We start from the raw sequence: 13,360 nt of genomic DNA, 5'->3' as shown, positions 1-13,360 counted from the left end.
TTCAAATGAATCCATTCACCTATATCGAAGAAGAAGGAGGAAGGGAGAGAGGGAAGGTGGGACGGGAAAGGGTGGTAGTATGTCTGTATGGGTGCTTGTGCGGGTGTTTGAATGTGTGCGCACGTGAGAAGATCTCACTTTCGTTCGATCCTTTCGTAGAATTCACAGAAAGTTAACAATATCCACGTACAAAAGGATTGCGTTTATTTCGTATAAAAATGTAAAAAAAGATCTGCGTTATATACATAATCATACATCGTTAATATATCTACAAGAAGTATGTACTCTCATCATCGTCATCATCATCATCATCATCATCATCATCATCATCATCATCATCATCATCATCATCATCATCATCATCATCATCATCGTCATCGTCGTCGTCGTCGTCATCATCATCCTCATGTCATATTCCATGTTGTTTTATCAGTGTTTTTCCATGTGAAATATCTTGCGGTGTCCCTGTTTTTTTTTCTTGTTTTATTTTCTTTTTGTTCGGGAGGGTGTTCGATCTTTTTTCTTCTTTTGTTTTGTTTCTCTTTTGTGTGATCTTTTTTTTTCCTTTTTTCCCTTTAATAAACATATATTTCTCGACATGGTGATTCGTCATTCCGAGAAATGGCCGTTGCTAGGTGCCGTGTATTCCTCACGTGTAAACTTTCCTTACGTTTTCTATTTCTAGCTTACAGGACTTTCGCTTTTGCTTCGTTATCCGCATGAAATCATCATCCTCGATTCGATAGTTCCCTCTTGCTCTCTCATATATACATGCACATATACATACGTTATTACGATTGTATATGATACGTGTAGAGAATAATAATAATAATAATAATAATAATAATAATAATAATAATAATAATAATAATAATAATAATAATAATAAAAAGAGAAAAAAGAAAAGAAAAAGAACGAAATAGAAGGTACAAAAAATATTGACAAATCTCAATGCGGTCGATGATATTAATCGATTAGACTCCGAGATTAGATCCTAATCAAAGACGTTAAATAATGATATAATCGTTAGAGAGATGATTAATCACGATCGATCGTTTAAAATCCAGTAAAATCATCGGTACTGTCCGAGTTGCTTTCGGCAGCATCGACAAAGGCCGTCGATAAATCCCCAGACATTTTGCTAACCGATTGCGAATTGACATCGTACATGAATATCTCCTTGTCGTTTTTACTTTGATCATTGGACGGCCTGAAAAGAGAAATCTTTCTATAGCTTATTATTCCATTCGATCGAAGGGAAAATATCTCGGAGTGTGTAATACTTACATGGTGATTAATAATACAACAGATTGTCTCTGAGGTTCGGTACGAGTTTCCTGTTCCAACCACTTTTTATAATTATCTAGAGTAGGCTTTTTAACGAGTTGTTTGAGCGTATCGCCGGCTAAAAATTTAACAGCCTGTATATCATCGATCTTTCTGTCCTCTCTAGTTTCGAGACCTTTATCCTTTTCCTGAAAACGATAATCAACCGGTGCGAGTACGACCACGCTCGTTATTTTTCGATCTTTTAGATCGGGTACATCTGGTATAGGAAACGAAGCACCGCTTACTTTAAGCGGCAAGTAACGATTGTATTGGTCGTGATTTTCCGGACCTATAGTGACCGGTTCGAGTCTGGTCGCGTCAGCTCGTATATGTTGCTCGGCCACTGCTCGGCCTTGCTCCGTACTTGGATCGAACCGTACTACTTTCATCTCTACACCACCTGGCCTCAAAGTGGCCTGCTCGATCTTGGTTCTTCCCATGATCGTGCTCTCCATCATTTCCTTATTAGGCGGTTCGTATTTCGATAAAGAAGTAACGCTTTGAGAGGTGCCAGCAGAAACGCTGTCTTCGTTGGACAATGAAGTTTCAGGTTTTTTAATGATAGACGGTATCGGCTCGCTCGCTGCCACTGCGGAAGCACCTCCAGCACCGTAGAAATTTGCCAATGCCTCGGGCGGTAGTTTCTCGATTGGTATGCCACCGACCTTGTCGTAATCAAGTATTTGTATGTCAGCGTTACCTAAAATACCGGAACTCAAAAGTTGTTCCCTTATATCGTCTGGTACTTCGTCCGGTAAATTTGCGATGTTCTCTTTGATCTTTGCTTCGTTTTTCGGTGATAGAGTAGTTGTCGTTGGTGCTTCGGTGGTAGTTGTGGTCGTAGTAGTCGTCGTCGTCGTTGTCGTGCTACTGCTAGAAAATGGAGTATTCCTGTAGGATGTCCTGCCGGTAGATGATCCGAATTCAGAAGGGATACTAACTGGTGTTGCGTAAATTGTTTGGGACTTTTGTATATCGTTGTTTTGAGAGGGTGAACGTCCCCAGAAAGATTGTTGTTCTCTTTGACGATGTTGCTGTTGTTGTTGTTGTTGTTGAGTGTTTATAGATGGTGTCAAAGATAGCTGCGTTTGTTGATGTCCTAGCGAATCTGGATTAAACGTTAAATGTCGATGACTCGAGGGAACTTGTTGATTTTCAATTTGTTGTTGTAACTGTCGTGGTACTTCGTCGTTCAAAATTCGATTCGATTGACCTCCCACGATTTGTCGGGAATCTTGTAAAGTGTTTAACTGATGCGTTGCCTGGTACTGATTCAACGAACTTTCTGGAAAAGACGATAATTGTACTGGATTCGGTGGGAACGGGCCTGGATGTAACGGATTCTCTCTGATCGCATAATGTTGTTCCAACTTTGGCACGGCCTTAAAGATTTCTCCTTCTGGCTTTTGAATAGGTAATGGAGGTTGACCTGGAATACCACCTTGCGGAGGAATAGCCTGATTATATTTCAAAGATGTACGATATTGTTGCTCTTGCAAGAGTCTTTGTTCGTGTTCTTGTTTACGTCTTCTTTGTTCCTGAATTCGATGCTGTTCATGCAATCTTTGACGTTCCTGTAGCCTTTGCTGTTCAACAGCCAATCTCTGCTGTTCCACCAGTCTCTGTTCTTCCGCAAGTCTCTGTTGTTCCGTCAATCTTTGTTGTTCCGCGTATCTCTGTTGTTCAACGAGTCTCTGTTGATCCGCCAATCTTTGCTGTTCCACTTGTCTCTGTTGTTGTTCCACCTGTCTTTGCTGTTCTATATGCCTCTGTTGATCGAATTGTCGCTGTAGTTCCACGAGTCTACGATGTTCCTGAAGTCTTTGCTGTTCGCGTTGCCGTTGATGTTCGCGTTGCTTCAATGCCTCTTGCTGACGTCGTTGTTCGTGATATCGTTGCTTCTCTTGTTCTTGTTGCGAAAATATCGGAGGTTGTTGCTGTTGTTGTTGTTGTTGTTGTTGCTGTTGCTGAGGTTGTTTTCGTTCCACATTGAAATTAGGTTGAATAGGTCCAAGCGGTTGATTTTGTAATTGCACGCTTTGATGAGAAACCGATAGCGTCGGTGGAAGTCCTGGCTGTTGAGGATGATTTATACTAATACGATGAGGAGGACCGAAAGCAGTGGACGGTGCTCGTTGCGATAGATCAGGCAAACTTTGAATTGGTAACGATGGTTGCTGTGGTCTTTGCAATTGATTTCTCACTGATAAAGCAGGTGGGAATTGTTGCTGTCGTTGTGGTAGAAACTTCAAAGGTAACTGCTGTTGTTGCTGTTGAATCTGTTGTTGTGGAATTAAAGATAGCGGTGGTTGAAAAGAGTTAACGACTCTTTGCTGTGGAAATGCAGGTGGTACTCTTTGCTGTACAGGCTGTAAAGGCTGATAAGGACCATGTTGTCGTTTAGGTGTACCAGGTGCAACAGAACCAAGAGAATGAGGTTTTGTAACTTGAGTAGAAACCGGAGCTTCAATGTCATTACGTTTGTTATGATTGTTAGGTGGTAATTGTTCCGTTCCAAAGGTAACACGGATTCCGCTACCACCGGAATGATAAGTCTCGCTGTCCGGTCGAATGATAGCTCTTAAAGTGGTCGATGGTTCTGGAGGTGATGGAGTTACCGGTTGAATAGGTTCTTCCTTATGATGCTTGGGTTTGATTTCTTCGTGTTCTTCTACCGGTGTCAAAGCACGTACGGGTGGATCGTAGACGACTCGAGATTTCTCTCCATAGCCTCCTTTCTTTTCATACTTTACGTAATAAACTTGTATTGGTTCTTTCGTTGGTCTCGACGGCGGTGGAGTCGGAGGTGGTACCGGAGTTGGCAAAGATTCGTTGGATTCTTTAATGATAATCTCAATAATTGGCTCTGGTTCCGATTGATAATAACTCGATGGATTCTCTTCGTATATACCAAGATCGTCGCTCTTCGAATTTATCAAAGGATTATAGAGAGGATCTCGTTGAGAATATTGAACGATTGGTTCCATTTGAACGGCATAAGGCGGTGGTCTAGCACCCCTTCTAGCATGATAAGGTATCTGTTGTCTCTTGTCTCGATTCTTGGTCGTTTCCTCTTTGGCATAACTCGTGACGAAGACGATTGTCGTCAGGATTATTACCTGAAAAACATTAATCATGATTTGAATTAATTAATTATCGAATGTATAGGTACATGGTGGGTACACACACACACACACACACACACACACACACACACACACACACACACACACACACACACACACACACACACACACACACACACACACACACACACACACACACACACACACACACACACATAAGTCGATCGAAAAGAAATCGCATCGCGATCGAAAAGAAAAATCATCCTCTTCACGGAAACGTTTTATACGATGGCGTGATTAACCGACTGACCTGATTCAAGCCTATCGAGAAAAGATATCCTGTAAGTCCATAGAAGGCTGATCGATTTGTATTCTACCGACGCCGAATGAACAGATACATAGGTAGCTAGGTAGATAGGTAGGTAGCTAGATAGTATTTGCCTCGATAAATGTATTTCCGAGTCAGTTCGTGTTCTCGATATGGTTAAAGTCGAGTTAACCGCACTTGATTCCTCCCCTCTTTACCCCTTTGTTCTGATATGAACGTAAAAAACTTTGATTAACTCTTTTAAGTTAGAAAGATCTGTCCTATCCGAATTATTCAATAACTTTAATGATAAAAAAATGTTCGATAACACTATCTATTTATCTATGCAATAACAAATACATATATATGTATATACACACACACATACACATACATATATATAAAGCTATGGAAGAGATCGAACGAGTGAAATTTCGATCTTGACCGTCAAAACGCTTCAATGCCGACAATGAAGGAGCGTGTCGGGAGCCTTTGAGAAAAACGAGCGTGTCAATAATAATGCACCAACGGCGAGAGACTTAAGTAAATACATAGGACGTATGTGCAAACTGAACGGAACGGAACGAACCGACTTTCCACGTTTCCATTTGTCGCTAACTGCGAAGATGCCGCTTATTACGATGAAAGTAGAAGCGTGTTCGATCGTTTTCAATCGGAAAACTTTTACCAGTGATTCTAACAAAAGAGAAACTTCCGCTGCCTCGTAAGTTGAAATTTGATCGACCTTATAATTACCAATTTGAGGGACCACATGATGATCCGGTAAGGGAGATTTCAATCCGCAAAGACTGAATGCTAGCGCTCGGGTTAGATTTGTATCTTCTTTCAAATGATTACCAGGCCTTCAAGGTCGTTCGTTGGACGCTAACTCGTTGGCGATGACATGTCTACTTAGCCGGAAAAAAGAAAGAGAGAGAGAGAGAAGATTAGTGAAATAAAGAGAAAGAGATGATAGAGAAGAGTGTAAGAGTGTGTGTGAGAGTGTGTATACGTTTGTGAAAGAGAGAAAAGAAAGAGAGAAAAGAAAGAGAGAAAAGAAAGAGAGAAAGAAAGAGAGAGAAAGAAAGAGAAAGAAAATAAAAGATGAAATATTAATCGGACGCGCAGACCGAACGATATCGAATGGAAGCTCGCATGGGAACTGAAGACAGATTGGGACCAGAGGCCCGTTTCTCCCTACTCGATGCCACCACCATCCTTCGTAAGTCAAGAAGCGCCTCTCTAATATCGAATGACGACGGTGGGGCACCTTTCTCTATACTCCGGGGTTAACATGAAAATTCACTGGCATGTAAGTAAGTAAGTAAGTAAGTAAGTAAGTAAGTAAGTAAGTACGCTTCGTCTCTACGGTCATCCTTCGCCATCTCTTCCTCCTCCTCCTCCTCTTCTTTCTCCTTCTCCTTCTCCTCCTTCTCCTCCATCTCCTCTATCACCACCTCCACCACCTCCACCTCCTGGTTCTTTACTACGTGTCAACTACTTACCTTCACGTGGGTACACAACCACAAGAGAGAAGCACGTTTCTTCTTATTTGTATGTATTATGTAGATGCTATTTTCTCTCTTTCCTTTCTTTCTTTTTTTCTTTATATTTTTTGTATGTTTCTTTTTCTTTTTTATTTATTAGACAGAAGCAAGAGGAGAGGACAGGACGTATTAGTGTATCTTGTTACAGCAGTTGAAGTTTTATGGACGACAGGTGAGTGACATATCACATCCTGCGGTTTTACATAAGACTGAGGGATGTATGTAATATGGCGTTAATCTTTGATATTCCCTCGTCGATTTGTAGAAAGAACTTGCCGTATAAATAAGTACGCGTATCTATCATCGATGATATCTGAAAGTATCTTATTTGTTAATCTTTTTATATATATATATATATATATGTATGTATATGTATATGTATGTATATGTATGTGACTATTATATATGTGACATATAAATCATACGCAGCATCTTTAACGATTATAGAAAGTAATAAATTTTATTTTACTTGACTCGAACGGATATCAATAGTATCTTTACGTCACCACGACGACGGACTAGTTACGAAAGAAGAAAAGGAAAGGCCGTTCGAACTCGAAGAGAGGAGGCTAACGGTCGATGAACGCAAAGTATACGAACCGAAGAGGATGAGCACCCTTGTTGTTAGACTTTCCTTGGGTCCACTTCTCTCTCTCTCTCTCTCTCTCTCTCTCTCTCTCTCTCTCTCTCTCTCTCTCTCTCTCTCTTTTTCTGTCCACAACTCCGAGAAAGGTAGGGGACATGGCCGATTATATTAACCAAGCATCACTTTTTCGGTGACCTCCAAGGCCCATCGAAAACGAAGTCTACCTACCTACCTACCTACCTACCTACCTTTCTTTTGGGTTAGTAGTCGTTTAATACGTGTACGTAATCTATAGTTTTCATCGGTTTCTTCCCATCTCACTGTTAACCCTTTCACACTCGCTAGCTTTAGCTATATATATATGTATATATGTATGTGTGTGTTTGTGTGTGTGTGTGTGTGTGTGTGTGTGTGTGTGTGTGTGTGTGTATATATATATATTCGTTGAATGATATCGTTCTTCCTCTTTCTTCCGACTTTTGGTCTCTCTCTTAGAAAGTACGATGGCTAGAATTTTTAATTTATTTGTTTTCTTTTTGTTCGGCTCGTTTTTATTTTAATCGTTTATTCGTCTCTTCTACGATTCTTTAAAAACTATTGAATATCTCCATTTAATCGATACTTCCGCCCGATGATTCGATATCGATTAAAATATTCTATTTTGATCCTTTTATTCCTTGAAAGATTTCATCGGCTCGATAGAAATAACTTTTTCCTTAAGATCTTCCTTGATAAATGAAATGTTGAAAGAAGTACCTAATTAAACAGTTCTAGTCCAGTTATTTGATTATGAATGAGGATTATTAATCTTTGTCCGATGGAAAGTAATGATGTGTACCTGGCTAGTGCGTGTAAGAGCGAGCATTGTTCTTTTTCTTAACGGCCGTTCGTGTTCGCTGTTTCTTATGAAATCTTTTGAGATCTAGTAAACCAGTTAAATGGGATGACCTAGTAGATACTTCGGTTGCAAAAGCTTCTGCACTGGAAACTTCTTGTACATTGCGTAAGGCGTATACGAAATCGACCTCTCGAGAATCATCGATGATCCTTCACTCTGTTTCTCACGCGTTCTTGCGTATCTCTCATCATACAGACATGTAAGTATGTACGTCGTTTATTAGTAGGTATCTACTTTTAATGAGACAGAGAAAGAAAGAGAAGAGAGAGAGAGAGAGAGAGAGAGAGAGAGAGGTTAATTTTCTTTGGAAAAATGAATAATTGCTTTACGAAATCGTTTCATCTAATAACGTCATCGTAAAGAATAAACAAGATTTAGAAAGAGAGTGAGAAAAAGATAGACAGAGACAGAGAAAGATTGGCATCGTTGAGGTTTGACTGAGTAAAATGTGTGCCTTTATTAATTTTGTCAAAAGATCAACGTTCGCGCAGGCGGCAGAGAAACTAAGCGAGAAGGATTTGGCGAACGTTCAAGTGCCGTCAAGATTCAAGACGCGTGTCCCACTTGGCAACTTTCACTTACGTTGCCGTAAGAGGTACAAATAACTACGAGGAGTTTCGAATATGATGGAAAGAGAATCTTCATATTTTTTTAAGATTTTCATTTACAACGGATGATGATTATCGACAATATCAAAACACATACACACACATACATACATACATACATACATACATATATATATATATATATATATATATTACGTAAAAGGAATGAAATATATTTCCTGGATATAAATAACCATTAAAGTATTTTAAAAAAAAGATATAAACGTCGTGGATGATTGTCGTTTATGGCCTTTATAAAAATATATATATATATATATATATATAGTGAAAAAAGGAAATAAAAAAGATAATCTCTAAAACATATCAAAGACAATGATTAGTTTATCATATACGTGTCGGCAGAGAAAATGGATATGGAGATATCGTATGATTGCATAATTTCTATTAGCAGAGAGTTTCGTAGAAATCGAAGTAGTATCGCGTGTTAAACACGATACCGATTCTCTGTTTGAGTTCTTCAAATAAGCAGTTATCGAGAGGATAGTTGTTCCCTTGCCGGGAGGGAGCTCCTCATCGGTGCTGCGCTGCTGCGCTGGATGTAACGTAACTGTTGAAGAGTGAAAGTGTTGCAAAGTGGGACGCTGTAGGAAACTATGCCTCCATCTTATAATTAATAAAGTAAAGCAACAAACAAAACTTGTTCACTCCCTCTGCCTCCGTCCTTCACCATCTTCTCTCATCACTCTTTTTACTCGTACCATTGTACATTGGGTAGTTTTACAAAGGCATACCATATTTCCGCAATATTCGCTGATAATCGTATAAACTTCTATTTGCACCGACAATGAAGAAGATACTTATCTCTGAGTACATGCGTCAGAGCGTACTCTTTATTTTCAGTTTTCCGCTTCGGTTAAGATTTTTCATTAGCGAACTAAACTTCCTGCTACATAATAAATTACCGTCACCGGTCATCATTATACTTCCTCCTCGAATCGATACTTCGCGTTCTATAAATTAAAAAAAGAAATAATATGTTACGTAAGAAGCGTTTAATGCGAACGCGTCAAAATAATTTTTTAATCTAAACAAAATTTCTTTAAGTAATTAAAACGTAATTTGAAATCCTGTGTTTTAAAAGATATCGTATATTTTGATACGATTTAATAACGACGATTCTTTCGTAATACGAGCTCTAGAATATAAGAGTTCCGTCTTATTCTAAGATTTCATATACATTCCATTTCAAAATGAGGACATTGATGATCCTGAAGAAAAAAATTCAAAAATTATGATCTTTCGAAATAATTCTGATGCGTCATCTTTATTAGTTAACTCCGTCGTGTTGTCTTGAGGATAATAAAACGTGGTGTAAATGTATATGACAAATATGTATTAGAAGACAAGAAATAAGAGATCAACGGTTAAGGTAAAAAAGACTGATGAGTTATATATATATATATATATATATATATATATATATATATACACGTAAAAGTGCGTACATACCACAGTCGTGAAAGTGAAGCTTAAACATCTTTTTCTTTTTTTCTTTTTCTTTCTCTTTTTTTTTTTTTTTTTTTATACAAGTCGACTACTTTGGATCGATTCACCTTATATATAGGCAAATGTGACCGCCTTAGATAACTACTTTTCTTTAATAGAGGTGACCTGAAAATCAGAATTTCTGTATGAAGCAAACATAGTTAATTACCAGACATCGAAACTTGTCGATATGCGTATTTAACGAATGCTGGCCATTTTTATTTTTAAACTGATTCTCAAATTTCCAAAAAATATTATCGAAAAAACATGAAATTAAAACTTTACCCGTTTAATTTTATTTCCACAAATAATCACTGGACTTTAGATATAAATAAATTTCGACTCTTCGTTTTTATCGAGTGAATATATTAATTTTGCAAAATTAAATCGAACAATCGTTTTAATAAACGACATTTATTCTTTTTAGTAATTTTAAGTTTCTGTATACGTAATATAGAGTGCGTTGCATTACGTATGCATGTATATATATATATATATGTCGATAATGTAGATTTCAAGTACTGTGTTGGTAATTATCGACGCGTTATAAAGCGACATCTATTTTTATGCATTATGTTTTCCCTTTATTCTCTTCGTCATAATTATTGATAATTAATAAATAAACATAATTAATTACATCATTTTGCATATATCTAAATATATGTATATATATATATATATATATGTTTGTACTTTTCTGAAAATGATAAAGAATATTATTTTGTATTATTTTTTTTTCATATATTGGCAACACTGCGTAAACAAATCGATATAAAACGTTAAAGCACGTAGAAGTGAATTCATCCAAGAGGTTATTTTTCGTAACGGTACAATATGAGTTTTAAAAAGACAAAAGAGATGATAGAAGAAGGGGACGTTATTATTTTATATTTAGGACCTGGTAATATGCATTCGTTGGAAGTGACTCCGAAAACTTTGAACAAGAAGGGTGTTATGGTAGAAAACGTTTTTCAAACTATCTATGGTGCGCTCAAAGTGGTGTCCCTTATCGGCCAAAAATATGGTAGCAAAGTACAATTGTCCAGAGGATGGGGATACGTTTTACAACCTACTCCAGAGCTTTGGACTCTAACTGTTCCACATAGAACACAAATTATTTATAGTCCAGACATAAGTTTAATTATACACTTGATGGAACTTTCACCAGGCCAAACAATCATTGAGACAGGTTGAGAAAGCAGCTGAACTTTAATCCTTGCATACATCTATTTCTCTAATCTGTAATTAAAACCCCAGGCTAAAGTAACTACAGGCTTAAGCAAAAGCTTCGAAAAGCCTACTCTTGGGTACATTTCTTGAACTTATTTCAATATTTTTTTGTATATTTGATATTTTCAATCGATCGCAGTAAATTGAACAAATTGTCGTCGTAATTTTCACTTAGCTTTTAATATGAAACATAATGGAAATACTATTAACCTATTGATAATATACGAATCTATATCATTTTTTAAGTATTCAATTTTAAATATAACATTGATTATATTATTTGATCGTTTATATTCTAGGTACTGGAAGTGGTTCTCTTTCACATGCATTAATTCGTGCTATACGTCCAGCTGGTCATCTTTATACGTTTGATTTTCACGAACAGCGTGTAAATATCGCTAGCGCAGAATTTAAGAGGCATGGTCTTGATGATTTCGTTACTGTAGAATGTAGAGACGTTTGTGCTGAAGGGTTTGGAGAAACAGTGGAAAACAAAATAGATGCGATATTTTTAGATTTACCACATCCGTGGTTAGTGGTAAAGCATGCGATAAATGCGTTAAAGATAACAGGTAAAATGAGAATTTAAGTAGCTTTATCAAAAATTATATGGAATTATAAATTTGTTTTTTTATTCGGTAGGAGGGAAGTTGTGTTCGTTTTCACCATGTATCGAACAAGTTCAAAGAACTTGTGCGGAACTTGCATTAGAAGGTTTTATTGAAATAAGTACCTATGAATGTTTGCAAAGAGAATTAACTGTACAGTATAAGAATTTACCTGTTTTAAATTTAGATTGTTTAAAATATAAGGTATAAATTAAGATCGTTTGATAATACTGCGTTATATTAACGTCACAATTAATAATTTTTTTTTGTTCTATATATATGTATATATATTTTACTTTACAGCAAGAGTATGAAAAAATGAAACAAGCAAATGTAAAAGAGAAACAAGAACAAGAGAAATTTTTGACCGTAACTCATGCTCATTCGTTGCCTGGTCATACAGGTTTCATTACAATTGCAACATTATCACCAATACATGCAAGATCGCTTAAAGAAGAAGAAGACAAATTTTAATGCAAGAAATAAAATTATAAAATGTTAAATATAGACAATTTGATAACTTAACTTTATTGTTATTGTGCATAATAAATACTACTTTGTATTCTTCTAGTCAAAAAAACTTTTTATTATGACATAGAAAGTTATGCATCAAAGAAATTAAGTAAAAGAAGAATACTATAAATTGACAAATTTACTTTGTGTGATTCATAATTTACTCCATTCATAGTTTACTAAATTTTATACATTCTTTTTTATTGTACTTGTCACAGAACACAGCAAATTTACAATTTGTACATTTATAAAATTTACGATATATCCAATTATTAGTTCGAATTCCTGTTAAGTTGCAGATCAAAAATTTGTTGATCAACTACAAAATAATTACACTTGTATACATACGTAAGGCAATAAATAAAGAGAAGCATAAGAAATAAACTTTTTATTTGATTGCCTATTTTTTCTTTCTTTCTTTTTTTTTTTTTTTTTTTTATACATGTACAAATTCTTGTTTGAAGACAAGCAATAATGACCGCGAGAAAAAAGATATGTTTTTTCTTTGCGCTGTGAAATACCTATGAAGTTCTATTTAACGGTGGGAAACAATAAATTAATCCTATAATTGTATTTATAAATTAATTGGTCAATTTATAGCGAGTGTAATATAATAATATCACGAATCGATGTTGCAAGTACGCGAATGATTCTAATTCGGTGGTTTATTATGATTATTTATAACAGATACAAGATACGAGCAATGGCTCATGTAATTAACAAATAAAACTATTTTCGAAGCTTCCATCAAACAATCTAAAATATAACACATTGAAGTATAATAATAAATTACATAGCAATGCTTTGCAAATAATGGTAAACCAGAGAAAAATGTTTATGTTAAAATTTTGTTTCTAAACGATTCACACATTATAACATTTTATTCCTTTATTTTCTGTTTTTTTTTCTTTTTTTTTTCTTTTTTTTTTTTTTTTTTTTTTTCATTCGAAGCGATATCAGTCATCGAATATTGATATGACTTTAATCAAAATTATTAAGTTTATACAGATTTCTGTTTATTCTTATTTTTTTTTTTCATTCTTACTAGATATACTGCACATATTTGCAAAAGTAAACATTCTTTCAAAGAAATAATCTAATCTAACTTATTCTATTTATTATTTCATTCTCGTATTCATCTA

At 35.9% G+C, this 13,360-nt stretch overlaps 2 protein-coding genes across 7 annotated transcripts in view; one reads left to right on the top strand and one right to left on the bottom strand.

Moving 5' to 3' along the window:
- LOC122628299 (mediator of RNA polymerase II transcription subunit 12-like) overlaps nucleotides 1–8,484 on the bottom strand; it is an 8,898-nt gene extending 414 nt beyond the window's left edge. The window contains exons 1-5 of one of the 6 annotated variants that reach the window (XM_043810453.1): nucleotides 6,870–7,220; nucleotides 6,228–6,582; nucleotides 5,479–5,630; nucleotides 1,288–4,448; nucleotides 1–1,210 (exon numbers count right to left, since the gene is read on the bottom strand). The exon at nucleotides 1–1,210 is cut by the window's left edge and continues 414 nt beyond it. In XM_043810453.1, the coding sequence (XP_043666388.1) occupies nucleotides 1,057–1,210; nucleotides 1,288–4,448; nucleotides 5,479–5,496 (3,333 nt within the window). In that variant the 5' untranslated portion in view covers nucleotides 5,497–5,630; nucleotides 6,228–6,582; nucleotides 6,870–7,220 and the 3' untranslated portion in view covers nucleotides 1–1,056. The other 5 variants (XM_043810455.1, XM_043810457.1, XM_043810454.1 and 2 more) reach the window with 5 other exon arrangements.
- Nucleotides 8,485–10,635: 2,151 nt separating this feature from the next.
- LOC122628301 (tRNA (adenine(58)-N(1))-methyltransferase catalytic subunit TRMT61A) lies at nucleotides 10,636–12,767 on the top strand. Its single transcript, XM_043810462.1, has 4 exons — nucleotides 10,636–11,056; nucleotides 11,397–11,669; nucleotides 11,740–11,909; nucleotides 12,009–12,767. The coding sequence occupies exons 1-4, from the start codon at nucleotides 10,702–10,704 to the stop codon at nucleotides 12,177–12,179; spliced, it is 969 nt and encodes a 322-aa protein (XP_043666397.1). The 5' UTR covers nucleotides 10,636–10,701; the 3' UTR covers nucleotides 12,180–12,767.
- Nucleotides 12,768–13,360: the final 593 nt, after the last annotated feature.

Source organism: Vespula pensylvanica, chromosome 4 (assembly GCF_014466175.1).
Source record: "Vespula pensylvanica isolate Volc-1 chromosome 4, ASM1446617v1, whole genome shotgun sequence".
Taxonomy (NCBI): Eukaryota; Metazoa; Arthropoda; class Insecta; order Hymenoptera; family Vespidae; genus Vespula; species Vespula pensylvanica.
The sequence above is the reverse complement of the archived record's forward strand: the minus strand, read 5'-3'. Positions and strand labels throughout refer to the sequence as shown.

Excerpts from the sequence above, each read along its gene's own strand:
- LOC122628301 (XM_043810462.1), top strand. The coding sequence starts at position 10,702 with ATGAGTTTTAAAAAGACAAAAGAGATGATAGAAGAAGGGGACGTTATT. Across the intron at positions 11,057-11,396 it reads CCAAACAATCATTGAGACAG|GTACTGGAAGTGGTTCTCTT; the intron begins GTTGAGAAAGCA and ends TTTATATTCTAG. Across the intron at positions 11,910-12,008 it reads TAGATTGTTTAAAATATAAG|CAAGAGTATGAAAAAATGAA; the intron begins GTATAAATTAAG and ends TTTACTTTACAG.